This window comes from Meles meles, chromosome 16 (assembly GCF_922984935.1).
Source record: "Meles meles chromosome 16, mMelMel3.1 paternal haplotype, whole genome shotgun sequence".
Taxonomy (NCBI): Eukaryota; Metazoa; Chordata; class Mammalia; order Carnivora; family Mustelidae; genus Meles; species Meles meles.
This window is the reverse complement of record NC_060081.1, coordinates 55,221,863-55,237,282: the sequence shown is the minus strand read 5'-3', so window position 1 is coordinate 55,237,282 and position 15,420 is coordinate 55,221,863. Positions and strand designations below refer to the sequence as shown.

The window sequence follows — 15,420 nt, the reverse complement described above, 5'->3', positions numbered from 1 at the left end:
TCAAATGCAGGATTTGGGGGGTGGGACTGTAGAGCAGGAAGGAGGGAAAGAGCGGCACAGGAGCCGGCCCATCTGGCTGCTGCAGGGTGTTAATTAGCCCATCACGGGAACAGCTGAGGCTTGTACTCGGAGTGGGAAATAGTCAGCCTCTGCCTCCTTCACAGAGGACACGGTTCCGTGTCTCCCTGCTCACCTTCCACACCTCATCTTGTGTAGCCCACCCCTGGAAAACTCCAAAAGCAAACACATGGGGTGTCCATCTTGGGGCAGAAAGAGATCTGCTTCCCTAAGTGTGTGGAGATGTGTACCCGGAGTTTGTCAGAGGATACTGGGTGTGACGCAGGCTGCTTCTCAGTCAGCAGTACACGTGGAGAGGACATTCCATTGTGGTGGAGAATTGATAGTGAAAATTAGGACTATCCTACTCCTGAGATCTCTAGGGGGAAGAATTACTGAAAACAGCCCATCTGTAAGGGAAGGTTTTTTTTTTAATCTAAGCCTAACTTTTGTTGTTGTTGTCTTACAATTCTAACCCATTTCCCTTTGCTCCATCTGTCCTCAGGCAGACCGTATGCCCCAAATCCTATTCGGTCTTTTGAAAAAACCAGCTTTTCCTATGCTTAACGGGCTTCGCTAAAAATAAATCCTTAGATACAGAGCTCTTGTCATTCAAGATTCATTTTCAGTCCCAATCAGTCTGTCTTTACATATTTTTAATGTTTCCAATATTTTGTGTTTGCATTTTCTTTTTAAAATTTCATAACCTGTTTACTAAAGTGCTAAATCTATCTTTTTTAGTATCTGATACTTTATTTTGCTGATACGCTATAGTTTGCTTAACTTCCATGGGGTATTTTAAGCATGTTCAATTTTTCATTTTAAATAGTAAAGCTATATGCATCTGTATATAGTTTTTTTCTTTTGCTTCGTTGAGTTATATTTTCCATGGTGGCAGATCTCAGCATTTTTGGTCTCAGAAAACCCCTCTTGAGCTCTGAATTATCGAGGAAGAATTATTAAACTTTGAATTATTAAAGAGTTCTTGGGGTGCCTGAGTGGCTCAGTTGGTTTAACGTCTTCTGCCTTTGTCTCAGGTCATGATCCTAGGGTCCTGGGATCGAGTCTTGCATCGGGCTCCCTGCTCAGTGGAGTCTCTTCTCCTTCTCCCTCTACTCCTCCCCCCATTCATACTCTCTCTCTCTCTCTCATTGTCTCTCAAATAAATAAAATCTTTAAAAAGAGAGAATTCTTGTTGGGTTCTATCAGTCAACATTTTACCATATTTGATATTACAGCTAAAATTTTAAAAATACACATTCATTCACTTAAAAGTAACAATAATAAAACCATTGCATGTTAACACAACTAAGAAGTTTTTACAAAAATAACCTATTTTTTTCCTCAAACATAAAAATTTGGCGAGAATGACTTGTTTCACGTTGTGGCAGACCCATTTATCATGAGGCATGGAAGACAACTAGATTCTCATTTCTGCTTCTGCATTTAGTCTGCAAGCAGTGACGTTTTGTTTTTTTTTGTTGTTGTTGTTGTTTTTTTTTAAAGATTTTTTTTTTTATTTATTTGACAGAGAGAGATCACAAGTAGACAGAGAGGCAGGCAGAGAGACAGAGAGAGAGGGAAGCAGGCTCCCTGCTGAGCAGAGAACCCGATGCGGGACTCGATCCCAGGACCCTGAGATCATGACCTGAGCCGAAGGCAGCGGCTTAACCCACTGAGCCACCCAGGTGAAGCCTTATCAAGATAGTTATTAGATAAAAGAGTAGTTTAATAATGTTTTATGGATGCCTGGGTGGCTCAGTAAGTTGGGCATCCGACTCTGGATTTTGGCTCAGGTTATGATCTCAGGGTCATGGGATCGAGCCCCATGTCAGGCTCTGTGCTCAGTGCAGAGACTGCTTGAGATTCTCTCTCTCTTTCTCCCTCTGCCCCTCCCCTTGCTTGCTCACACTATAAGTAAATAAATAAATGAAATCTTAAAAAATAAAAAATTAAATCCACTGGTCTGTCATGTCCTTTGAAGTGGATCTTTTACCCAGGTATAATATTGGAAGATGGTATATTGATCATTTGGGAAATATTGGTTCTCTGAGTTAATGTAGATCTGCTAAAGGCTGACTCATTATCCAATATCAAATCACATTTATTAATATTACCCGTCTCATCACCATCAGTACTGGGAGGCCATCAGATTTGAATACAAACTTCCAAATTCCTGATTTTCACTTGAAAGCTTTGTTTTATCATTAGCAATAATGGCAGTTGCTTTCCTTGCGGTAACAGGCTCACATTGTTTTGAGAAATGTCTTCAATTAAAAAACAAAAACAAAAGAAGTCTGAATAGCCATGGTTTTTCTGTTAGTCATTCTTTCGAGTAAGAGTGGTTTTCCGTGAAAAAAATGGCCAACTCAGCTGGCAGCCTAAGTGCAAAAGTATCGATAAGTACCATTGTACTTTCTGTATGCCACAGACGTGCTTTATGCCTGTTTCTTATTTCATTACGTAGCATAGGAAAAAGAGGTGTGTTCAGAGATGGCAGTTTTAGAACACCTGGTAATTTTTTACTACCTCTTCGAGAACATTCTAAAGTGACACTAGATGCGCATAGTTGCATGGCTGATGGCTGACCAGGGAGGGCACGCTGACAGCTAGTTCGGGGCCACTGCTGGGATATATGCTAAGGCCTCAGTGGTTTTGCTCACCACCGCTTTTGTACCATCAGTGCAGATTCAACACAGTGGGAAAAAGCACACAGCTTCTAAGATGAAGTAGCTTTGATCTCGTGGACCCCCCTGAAGCGAAAAGAGTTTCAGGGACCACTCCCCCAGGATTCTATGGAGGACATTTTGCATCCTTTCTTTTTCTTTTTAAAAAAATGTTTACAAGCCCTTTTAGATATCCCCTTTTGCTGAGGAGTCTTTCACATCTCTTGCTCATTTTTTGAGCAAGAGATTACTCAAGAGAGATTGCTTTTGTTGTCTGGTCTTTTTATGATTTGTAGGCATTGGTTATATATTCTGGATTTACGTCTTTTGTTAGATAAATGTATTACAAATATCCTCCCTCTCTAGTTTGCCCTTTCACTCTGTCAGTGGTTTTTTTTAAATTAAAATGTTCTTAATTTCTATGTAATCTAGCTTATCAACACTTTCCTTTTATGTTTGGTGGTATTTTTTTTTTTTTGATCTGTTGAGAAATCTTTGCCCTACCCTAAAGTCATGTAGTATTTCTCATATATTTTCTAGACGCTTTATTGTTTTACCTTTTGTATTTAGATTTATAATCCATTTGAAATTAATTTTTATGTGTGGAACAAGATAGGTTGATATTTTACTATATTGCTATCCAGTTGATCTAGCACCATATTTTGAAAAGAATTATCCTCTACCTGTGCCACCTTAATTAAATTCTCATTTTTCACCACTCATGAAGCTATTATTTCCTGTTCTTAAAATTTGCCTTCGTTGCTTTTCCTCTTAGAACCAAATAAACTTGATCTCTTCAGTTTTTCCCATGGATGGTCAAATTAGCTCAATAATAATTATACAGCCTCTGCTTGTTGAGTGTCAGCTATTGTAAGCAACAAGCTGGGCCTTCATCCATATGAAACACCCACATGCTCTTATTTAATCCTCTTCACCCCGAGAGATTGATAAGGGCTATCCCTATTTTACAAGTAAGGAAACTGACGTTCGTGCATAATAAGTAACTTGATCATAACCAGTATAAAGCGGAAGTTGTGGTATAATAAGAGAATATTGGATACCACTTAATCGAACTCTTTGTTATGTACCAGGTGTTACACTTTTGTAAACATTCTCATTTGCTACTTAAAACAACCTTGAGAAATAGATAGTGTTGTCAAATTTCGCAGGAGAGAAAGCTAGGGCTTAGAAATTTCATTTCCTGCCCTAAATCACACAACTGTTAGGTGGTGAAGCCAGAATTTGAACTTGGGTCTAACTCTAAAACCTTTGCTTTGACCTTCTCACAGTTTCTCATTTCTGAGTAATCTGTTTAAATGTTGCTTGTGTGTCAAGCACTGTACCAGGCACTGGGATTACATGATGAGGTATGGACCCAGCCTTCAAGGAGTTCACAGTCAATCCAGGCTGATGGCCCTGTTCACTCCAGAACATAAGTCTTTTTTTTTTTTTAAGATTTTATTTATTTATTTGTCAGAGAGAGAGAGCGCGCGTGCACGCGCGTGCACTGGCAGACAGAGGCAGAGGGAGAAGCAGGCTCCCTGCCGAGCATTGAGCCTGATGTGACAAGGAGCCCGATATGGGACTCGATCCCAGGATGCTGGGATCATGACCTGAGCTGAAGGCAGCTACTTAACCAACTGAGCCACTCAGGCATCCCCAGAACATAAGTCTTTTAAAAATAATGACATATTTCTAGTGCTCGCTTCGGCAGCACATATACTAAAAACAATGACATATTTCTGAGGTCTGCTAAAGCACAGAGAAAGGTGATTATTCTGAAGGACTGATTGGTACAAGATAGAAGGAAAGGTTTCACAGAGATAATGCTTGATGGGTTAAATTTTAAGGACTAATACAAATTTTGTGGTATTGGGAGTAATTGGCATGCATTGCTCTGGGGACAGTGGGTATAAACGAGGCTATGAAATCATCTCGTGTGTGTGTGTGTGTGTGTGTGTGTTGGGGGGGCAGCAAGGGAGGGAATAGGGCCATTATATTTCACCTGTACTGGCATGTGGAAGGAATAGGGGAATGTAAGGAATACATTATGAGGGCCTCTGTGGGCTAAGGGACTAGATTTGATCCTGGGTAGTGGGAACCATCAGAACATTTGGGGTGGAAAGCAATCTGATTGGGACCCCTTGAACCACTGACTTTTCTTTTGAGGAATCCCAGTTAGGTTCTGACAACTATTAATATTTAGTAAGCCCTTACTGTGTGCCAAGTAGTTACATTAAGTTTAATTTAAGTAAGTAAAATAAGTAATCTGTCTTATTCTTCATAATGAAACTCATAATTTCTCATAATGAAATTCCTCCATTTTACAGAGAAGAAAACTGAGGCACAGAGAGGTTAATTAACTTACCCAAACCAATACAGCACAGACACTGGAGCAGGATTCAGCCCTTACTATTTCCTCCTTGCAACATGCATGTCAGCAGTCATTTTAAAAGAAACAGTCTTGTCTTAGACTGTTCCGAGAACAAAGAGAAAGTAGTGTGGTTGGAGTTCAGTAAATTGGTGGGGTAGAGTGACAGGTGATGACCATGTAGGGGTAAGCAGGGACCAGGGCATGCAGAGCCTTGGGGGCAAGATCAGAAGCAGTAGGAACCCCTGGGTGTGTTTAACAATGGAGGGGCTTCATACTGTTTACATTTTATTTTTGAATCTCCCTGGCTCCTTTGTAGAGAATGGATCACAAAGGGACAAGAGTAGAAACAGGAAGACTAGGTCAGGAGCTGACACAGGCACTCAGGCAAGAAACTGTGGTGGTAGGTAGTAAATGGCAGACAAAGCAGATGATCTTGGGTATATTTGGAGCTATACCTGACAGGATTTGCTGATGAGTTGGCTTAACAAAGGGGAGGCAAATCAAGGATGATGCATCTGCGGTATTTTTGCCAAAGTCATTTCTGATTTGGGATTACCACAGCTAAAACCTCAGTGAACATACTTCCAGACTTGGAGCACATCTCTGAATTATTTCCATAGCATACATTGCTGAAAGTAGAATTACTCCATTAAGGACTAAGCCTGTTTTTCAAGATTTTGATGTTGCCCAGTTGCCCTCCTAAACAGTTGTAACTACTTGGCATTTCCACTATATTTTGATATTTCCCTATCCTTGCCATATTGCTGGAATTAGTCTCCATTTTCTTTCAAATTATTTAGGAATGAATGATCCCAATAACATTTGTAAGCTGACTGAACTCAAATTCAGTTCCTTGTTTTTGTATGACTTGAGGTCCCCATTCCTCATTGGCTGTTGGCTGAGAGCCTCTCTCTCTGCTCCTGAAGACTTCCGACATCTCTTCTCACATGGCCTCCTCCATCTTCAAAGCCAGCAATAGTGTCAAGCCCTTCCTATGCTGTGACCCTCCCCCTCCACCTTCTCCTTTGCTGTCAGCTAGAGAAAGTTTTCTCCTTTTTAAGGGCTCATATGAGTACATTAACCCATTCAGATTATCCCTATTTTGAAGTCAGTTGTGCCATATTACATAAAACAGTCACAAGATTGATTTCTCATCTCATAACACGGGTTCTGGGGATTAGGCAGTGTGGAATACTGAAAAATACTGAAAGGGGCCATTTCTAGAAATGTTACCTACCACAGCCTACCTTCTGGCCTCCCAAACACAGTATACATCGTCCCTTCCCTAGGATTCTTAAGAGTTACCCATTCCTGCATCAGCTCAGTGTCAGATCTTATTTGAATCTCCTCAGCTTGCAGGACCTAAATCTCACCTTCTAAATTGTCTAAGTCAGATGCAGCTGAGGCTCCTAAACACAACCTATCTTTTGAGCAGAGAAACAGATTTGCCTCCATCACACAGTGGCGGGACAGGCAGAGGATAGCAGTTACTGATTTCTGACAGGAAAAAAACATGTGCAGAAAAATTATTAATCACACATTATTTATAGTTACACAGACCAGAAGCAATCCAGTACCTACAGTAGAAGCATAAATTTAAAAAAATTTGCTTCACTTGAATAATTATTACTTGGTCATTAAAAATGTCAATAGCAAAGACAGACAACTTGGGAAATATAGGACATAAGTGGAGGAAAACAGTGGGGTCTAAAATTATTATAATTTCATAAAAGCATGTTTATGGAAGAAGACTAGAAAAACAACAAAAAGAATCATTGCATTAGGTTATGGTAATATTTTTCTAACAGTTTGTTAATACAATTTGTGCATATCTTTTTTTTTTTTTTTAATCTTTGTTCACCTAGCCTAAATGCAATATCAGTTCCCAGTTCACCCTTAAACTCACAGGATATCCTCAGGGTGGGGAAAAGGAAAGGCTTAGTGTCCTATTTGCTGAGAGTGCTATAACTGTGTTCCACACGAGCATGTATATGCACTTTTGACTATACTTCTCAGCATCCCCATGTCCCCAGTCCTAGGTTTCCACACTTAGAGCAGAATACATGTAACACACCAAAATTTCCCAGCTGAACTTGTACCCTGATGGGCCTAGCCATTTGCGTTCCCCAGAGTAGCAAAATCGGGTCACTTGAGAACTTGTGAAAAATGCAGAATCTCAAGTCCCATTCTTGGTCTTTTGCATTAAAACCTGCACTTTGGCAAGATCCCGCACTGATTCATCTGCACATTAAAGTTCGAGTAGAACTGCCAAGGTGGTTCAGACAGTGCAACATATATGTGGTACAGAACTAAAGGGCACAGCAAAAGGCTCTGAAAACAACTGACATTGAAACCAGAATTTGGATCCTGAACCCAGCTATGTTGGTTGCCTGCTAAAATAAAAATAGCAGGATGCCTCCAGAGCCTCATAACAAATGTTCAGACTTTGCAGGATATAGTCCTGAATTATTGGGCATACAGAGAACCAAGAAAACTTCAACTCACAAAAAGACAACAGATGCCAGCTCTGAGATGACACAGATGTTGGGATTACTTGGCAAAGATACAAAGCAGCTATTATAAAAATGTTCCAAGTGAGGGCAAACAGTCTTGAAATAAATGGAATAATTGGTCTCAGCAAAGAAATAAGATATGATGAAGAACTAAATGGAAATTTTAGAATTGAAAAATAAAATAATCAAAATAACCTCATGATGAATGGTTAAATAATAGAAGAAAGAGTGAACTTGAAGATAGAGCACTAGAAATTATCCCGTCTGAACACAGGGGGAAAAAAATAAAGATTTAAAAATGAGGTTTCAGGGATTTGTGAGTGAATTATGAAAGGTCTAACATTGGGTGATTTGAGTCTAAGAAAAAGAGAAAGTACAGTACAGAAAAATTACTCGAAGAAAATGATGCCTGAAAACTTCCCAGATTTGGCAAAAGACATAAACCCACAAATTAAAAAAACTCAGCAAACCCTAAATGGTATAAACCCAAGGAAGTCCATGCATGGACATGTAATCAAACTCCTGAAAACTAAAAATCAAGAAAAAATGAAAGTGTCTAAGGAAAAACAATGACTTGCTTATAGAAAAACAAGAACTTGAATATCGATTTCTCATCGGAAATCATGGACACCAGGAAGAAGTAGATCAATGTTCTTAAAGTGTGGAGAAAAAAGAATTGTTAATCCAGAATTCTGTATCCAGCAAATACTTTGCTTTATTTCTGAAGGATATTAAAATATTCCTAGTGAAAGGAAACTAAGAAAATTCATAGTCAACAACTCTTCGCAAAAGGAATTGCCAAGGGGCGCCTGGGTGGCTCAGTGGATTAAGCCGCTGCCTTCGGCTCAGGTCATGATCTCAGGGTTCTGGGATCGAGCCCCGCATCGGGCTCTCTGCTCTGCAGGGAGCCTGCTTCCTCCTCTCTCTCTGCCTGCCTCTCTGCCTACTTGTGATCTCTCTCTCTGTCAAATAAATAAAATAAAAATCTTTAAAAAAAAAAAAAAAAAAAAGGAATTGCCAAAGGAAGTTCTTCAGACAGAAGGGAAATGATACCAGATGGAGACTTGGAACATCAGGAATGAAGGAAAAGCAATCTACCAAAAATGGTAAATGTCTGGGCAAATGTAATTGACTGCTCTCCTCTTGAATTCTCCAAAATGTGTTAAAGTTGAAAGCAAAAATCGTGGCTTCTTGGTGTATGTTGGTGTAATATGGATCAACTGTAGCATAAAGAGAGGAGGATAAATGGACCTATATATGCTGGTATGGTCTCAGCCTTCTACTTGAAATGGTAAAATACTATTTCTAAGTAGATTGAATAAGTTAAGTATGTGTATTCAATCCTTGGAGCAACTATTTGGGAAAAAAAATCTACAAAGAGATCTAGTCAGAAACACTAAAATTGAATAAAAAGAGGAAAACAGAAGATTGGAAAACAATAAATGGTAGATACAAATCTAAACATCTCACATAAAATCACATTAAATGTAAATGGTCTCAACACATTAGTTTAAAAAGCATGGCTTTTGAAGTTAGGCAGACCTGGGATTAATATCGTGTTGGCCACTTACTACCTTTGTGGCCTTGTATAAGAAGTCTTGCTTCTCTGAGCCTCAGTTTCCTCATCTGTAAAATAAGAATAAAAATATGTGTACTCAGAGGCCTGATGTAAAGACGAAATAAGATAATGTATGTAAGGAGCTCGGCACATCCATTTGTTAAAAAAGTAGGAGAGATACATATTTGCTCACTCTGTATGCAGAGTGTCTTTGGAAGAACATACAAGAAACTGATACCTTAGTCATCTGTAGAAGCCCTAGGAGCCTGAGGAACAGGGATGAGAAGGAGAATTTTTACTTCTGTGGGCCCACAATCTTTTATGTGCAATTCTGATATCAAAAGAGCTCTGAAAACCAAACTTTTGTTTTGTTTTTTTTTTGTTTGTTTTTTGCCGTGAGACTGGTGCCAAACCTTGTTCCTTAGCAAAACCTGACCTGAAGTGAGGCGTGAGTGTTGTTTATATCTAAGAGGAGAGGGGAGCACAGAAAGAGGAAATCGTGTGTGGTCAGGATCACCCTCCAAAAAAAAAAAAAAAAAAAGGATCACCCTCAAATTCCCTAGAGGGGTCCCTATTGGAGCTCAGACATACAGTCCCGTGGGCCCAGCCAGGCGCTCTTGCCTACAGCGTTAGTGTGTAACACTCTCCTTCAGTGGAATACCAGATGTAGTAGTAGGGGCTTGATTTCAGAGACCATGTACAAAAATTACTTTTCTTTTAATCCCCATAGCCTGCCTCATTTGACACACTGTGGACTGAGACTATTTTAATGTGGGTGCTGAGCGTGCACTTAACAAGTTTGAGTTCACACAAGTGTGCCCGTGTTACAGTGAGGGTGTGTTAAGTGTCGAGTCAAAGGATATGCTGTGACAATTTCAAGTACCCAGTGGTCAGGTTGGGCCCAGCAGCTGCCTTTGCAGCTTCCATTGTTCTCCCTGCCCCACGCTCTGTGGCCCAGGAGACAGAAAGAGAGAAGGCTGAAGTACGAGAAGAATATGGCTGTGTTCTCCCAGGCATTTTTGTAGTCATTAGAGGCTCCTAATGTTTGCTGTTCTGTAGCAGGGCAGGGCATGGGAATAGTAGCTAAGATGCTTGCAGCTCTCCAGCACACCTGGTGTATCCAGGGTGGCAGGTAACAGAGGCCACCAGAAACAGAGGTCCACCATCGGCTCCATGAACCAGGACTTGGGAAAAGTCATCTAGGTCAGGAAGAATTCCTTCCCTTGGAAACCTAGCCATGTCTACCTAAATCACAGTATCCTTTTCAGCGTATTAAGCAAAACCGACTGAAGAAACACCTCCTTTTGGATTTTTTTTCCCAGTTCTTTAATTACTATAAGCATATATTAGCTGCTGTTTAGCTCCAAAGGTCTGGCAGAAACACCCCTAACCGCCACCAACCTCAGAACTGCCAGGCTTGTATCACTCTCTAGGACTCCATCAGACTCCAAAGCACACTTCGGCAAATTCTAAATCTTTTTTGTTTTATTATATCCATATCCTTTATAGAAAAAAATAGGAAAGAGTAAAGAAAATCATTCCAGGAGTAAGTGTCACTGTTTATATTTTCTGTGTGCTTCTTTCTAGTTTTATTTATACATACACACCCACACACACATTTCTCACGGTTGATTTCCTAGGCTACTCCTAGACTGTCCTTTTCCCCCAGCAGTTAACACTAGAGCATAAATATTTTTTCATATCAGTTTAAAACTAAGAACATTGTCTCCATAATTGTATTCAGCGATATACTGTAACGTGTCTAATCGGTCCCTGTTTAGGCCAATTCCAGTTCCCTTGATTAAAGTCTGTGGTGATACTTTAATTTGAATGATGTGTTCTTTGAGACGGAGACTTAGATATGAAACTGTTGAGTCAAAAAGTATGAAGATACCTAAGACTTTTGAAAGATGCATATTATGATCTATATGTTAGCCAGTATAGAATTGCCTCCGGAAAGCACGCCCTCACTTAATGATCCTAGCCTGCGCGTTCCCAGTGAGAGCAAAAATGGGCTTTTGGTGTGGGGGTGAAAAACTCTTTGGGGGGACAGTGGTTTTGGCCCTCCAGTGGACCGCAGTGCGTAAGCAGACACACGGGGTCTGTGGGATTGAAGTGTCACACAGAGGCCATCATGGAAAAAGGCTGCAGAGCCCTGTTCTGGCTGTGTGGGCACCCATCTCACTCCACCCTGAAAGCTCTCTAATCTTAGTCTTGGAGCTCTGGTTTTAGTGTTCGGATATTTTCTGAGCTAAAGTTCTTGGTTCTTTACATAAAGTTTAGGAACTTGAGAAAAGTGTAAACAAAATTTATCTGGAGGATACCACGGTTAGTATTTTTATATATGACGGTATTGGCATCCTCCTCGCTTTGTGTTCATTATCAGCATTAGTCTGTGCGGAAGACCACTTTGAAGTGTCCTTTGTGTAATGGTCTCAGGCACGGGTCTCCCTGTCCCCATATCTGGGAGTGTCATTGTGACCCCACAGGCGTCGGCTTTAAGCCCCTGGGAACCCAGGCGCCTGACTGCTCTGGGACTTGTGGTAATTGCCCCTTGTTTGTTTCAGGTGTGATCCCCTGGGCCCATTTGCTGTCGGGGGAGAGGACGTGGACCCCTTCGGGTGAGTGCTGCTGGGGAGGGGGCAGCAACACAACCTACTCTTGTGACTTTTCAGCCCCGGCTCATCTTCTAATCTTAGAGCTTTACGTCAGTCTTCCTTTGGGGTGAAGGACGCCACTGTGGCTGAGCAGCTGTGAAGTCCCTGCCCGTTTCGGCTCTGCCGTACCTGGAGCTTCGTGGAGAGCTCTGCTGCTGGGGAGGGCTGAGCAAGCCGGGCAGGCAGCTCCTCTGTCACCCGCTGGCCCTGCTGGCCCTGGTGGTGGAGTCACAGATCACCCTGAGGCCCTCTAAGGAAACCACAGGAAAGCCCGCGTCATGAATTGTCTCACTACTACTACTAGTCTGTAGACTTAAAGTGGTGCCCTGCAGGGCCTCTCAATGGTTCTGCATTGACCTTGGCAAGTTCTGGCACCTGTTCTTGTTCAAATTGTCTCCCTTAGATGTAGGACGTGGCAGCAGTCTCTGTTTTGTGGGTTCAGGGAGCCTGGAGAGCTCAAAGGACAGGCTGCGTGTGCCAGGAAAAGTGTGCTTTTGTTGTGTTCGTATTCTTGCCGGCTTCCTACTGGCACTCAGGTAACCAGCCACCTCTGTCTGCTTGAGCTGTCCAGAGGAGCTATCCGGGGCATTCTTAGTCTACTCCCACCTCCTTCGCCTCTTCTCCAGCAGCTTCTTGCCACACCTGCTCACCCGTCTTTTCTTCTTGCCTCAGGTGTCGGAGAGGTGGCATGATTGTGGATCCCCTGAGATCTGGCTTCCCAAGAGCACTCATTGACCCATCCTCGGGCCTCCCAAACCGTCTTCCTCCAGGCGCTGTGCCCCCAGGAGCACGCTTTGACCCCTTTGGACCCATTGGGACCAGCCCATCTGGGTAGGTACTTACTCAGGCCTGCTGAGAAGCAGGGCCTGATGGCAGCTCCGCTCAGCTTTGCAGGAACGAGGGGTCTGACTGCAGGCGCAGAGGTGCCCCTGGTTCCATCCCCCTTCCATCCAAGGGAGTGGGGCCTCCTCCAGGCCCCTGCCTGATGCCTCCCTGGAGCTACCCATCCCTCAGTGCCTCCCTTCCTCCAGCCCCCTTTAGGGAGCACTCAGAGGAGGAAGAGCTCCTCACGCTTCCTGCAGTTTAGTCTGTGTCGGGAACTTGCTGGATCCTGATAGCAGCACTCCATTCACATCCTGTAGAAATCAAGGCCCTGAAAGATGAATTAACTTCTCCCAGGTGGGAGAGTCAGGAATCAAGCCATGACTGTAGAGCTCATGCTCTTCCGGCCCACAGAGTACTTCGTTCTGGAGGACAGGCTCCCTCTGCTGTCAGGGCCCATCTGCCTGTGTGCCCCAGCCCCTCCATCACTCCCAACTCACCAGCCCCTCTTTCCATTCCAGACCCAACCCAGACCATCTCCCCCCGCCGGGCTTCGATGACATGTACCTGTGAAGGCCTCAAGAATGTAACATCCCAGCCTTCTCTCCACTGTCCTGGAGCTGCCACCGCCGCCCCATCAGCAATTAATTGTGTTCTTGAGGGCTGGGGACGAGGGACTCTGCCCATGTGTTTGCGGGCCGGCTGGGATTGCCTCCCCACCCCCTGTCAGAACCAAGGCACCTGCTGCAGCTCTCCACCAAGCTGCATATAGGTCCCAAAGAGAAACCAATGTGTGCGTCTCTCTCCCCACCAGCTCCCCCACACTTCTCAAGAGAGACTCCGGCAACATCTGCCCTCAGCCTGATGCAGTCCCAGCTGCAGCGCTATAAGAACAGAACACATTTTGGATGTTATTATAAGAACCAAATGTCAATACAAAAATCATGTTGCCAGTCTCTCACTGTTCTTTACTGCCCAGCTCTTTCCATTTCTGAGACTTCAGAGTTTAAATCTTTGTGGGGCTAAATGACTCTTCTACCCAGGGCCTGTTCTTGCTTCTTAGGTCCCTTCCCTTCATAAATTGCTTTCTGGTTCCTGACATCACTCAGGTGGGTCCCAGTGTGGCTGCAAGGCCGAAAATGAGGGATTGGAAACCCCACAGGGCCACAAGGATGACTTTCACAAGGGCAGGCATATTGCAAAAAGCCTGCGTCATTCTGAGAAGGGACCTAGTTCCGCCTGTGTGCGTCTTCAGTCCATCTGTACCTGGACAGTGGCAGCCTTGAAGCAGAATAAACAGACTTGAAGGCTGATCTCATTTCTGCCACTAACTTACTGAGTTGACCCTAAGGGCTTACCCCTTGCGGGGCCTTCTTGTTGCCTATGAAATGTGAGGGGCTCTTTGTACTCTAAAACATTCTGGTGTCTGCTTCTGTGTGTGGCCACCTCTAGGAACGGGGGCAAAGGAAGGAATGAAATTTCGAGGCTCTGTGTGGTACTAACTACAGAGTAACTCTGTGCCCCTTGGGGCCCGGCCAAGAAGAGCCAAGGAGCATGGGCTCCGTCTGAGTATGGTATTGAACTCTGGCAAGAGCAGGGAGCCCAGCCTCTGGAAGCCGGTGTCCTTTGTCCAGGTCCGCCTGACCTCTGGTGTTCTCCGGATCCTTTTCAGCCCGAGACCTGATAGACGTGGTCAGTGATGAACCCCTGTGCTGGAGTGGAAAGAACACCATGGAGCACCAGGCTCATAGGCAAGAGATTAAGGCATTAGTCACTTTCCCTCCACAACTAGCATTTCATCCATGGGTGGGTCCTTTTACTTCTCAGCTCCTTGGGTTCTTTCCCTGATATTAGGGCATACTGTTTATCTATGGGCAGAGGGTAGGCTACCAGAGACTTCCTGAGGTGTCTGCTAATATACTGTAGACTGGGAATGCCTGTCCAAGTGTGGGTTAGGGATAAACTGAGCTAGGACCTGTGGGGAGGCTAGCATGAGCAGGCTCCCCGGGCATTTCTGGCAGACCCCATCTCAAGCACCGAGTTATTAAAAGACCACCTCAGCACCTTTAGAACGTTTCTGCTCTGGAGAGAGATGCAGAGATTTGGCAGAGCTACAAATGCAGCCATCAGTCATAGTCTTCCTCGGGCCTGCACATGGGTGGAAATTTTTTGTTTTGGAATTGGATTTTTCCTGCTGTGGAAAGGATGTGGGGCACTTTGGTCACACAAGCATCCTTTATCATGAAAGGAAGCATCTAAAGAAACATCACACTAGAAACCATCAGACAAGCAGGGAAAGTAGATCACTTTAGAACCATGATTCGAGGAAAAGAGGATTGGAACAATGAATTTGCCACTTAGGTTTTCTAGTAGCAAAGGTCGAAAGGATGGTCTTATACATAATTCTCTTTTCTGAAAACAGAAACTTCAGTGACTGTCATCTGCAGAATCAGCCATTTTTTGCATGGATCTCCTTGTATCAAGGACACTGAGGAACACAGACAATGTCTTAGTTGTGTCGGGGTTAGTGAACTTTCAGGTCATGCTGTCTGTGCTCATGGTCTGGGCCACTTCGCTCCTCCCAGCTGCAAGCAGTCGCCAGGCAGCCAACGGGCATGGTTGCGGGTATGTCTTGTGGAATTTAAAAGGTGGGAGCCTTAACAATAAAATCAGCACTTAATAACCTATTCCTTTTTTTATATATAACAGCTTTATTGAGATACACTTCACATACCCATAAAGTTTACCTTTTTAAAGTGTGCACTTCAGTGGT

At 43.3% G+C, this 15,420-nt stretch overlaps 1 protein-coding gene across 1 annotated transcript in view; it reads left to right on the top strand.

The window, feature by feature from the left end:
- Window positions 1-13,960, top strand: part of PSMF1 (proteasome inhibitor subunit 1) — a 42,726-nt gene extending 28,766 nt beyond the window's left edge. The window contains exons 6-8 of the mRNA XM_045981415.1: window positions 11,736-11,789; window positions 12,498-12,656; window positions 13,169-13,960. Of these exons, the coding sequence (XP_045837371.1) occupies window positions 11,736-11,789; window positions 12,498-12,656; window positions 13,169-13,220 (265 nt within the window). The 3' untranslated portion in view covers window positions 13,221-13,960. The remainder of the gene's footprint in view (window positions 1-11,735; window positions 11,790-12,497; window positions 12,657-13,168) is intronic.
- Window positions 13,961-15,420: the final 1,460 nt, after the last annotated feature.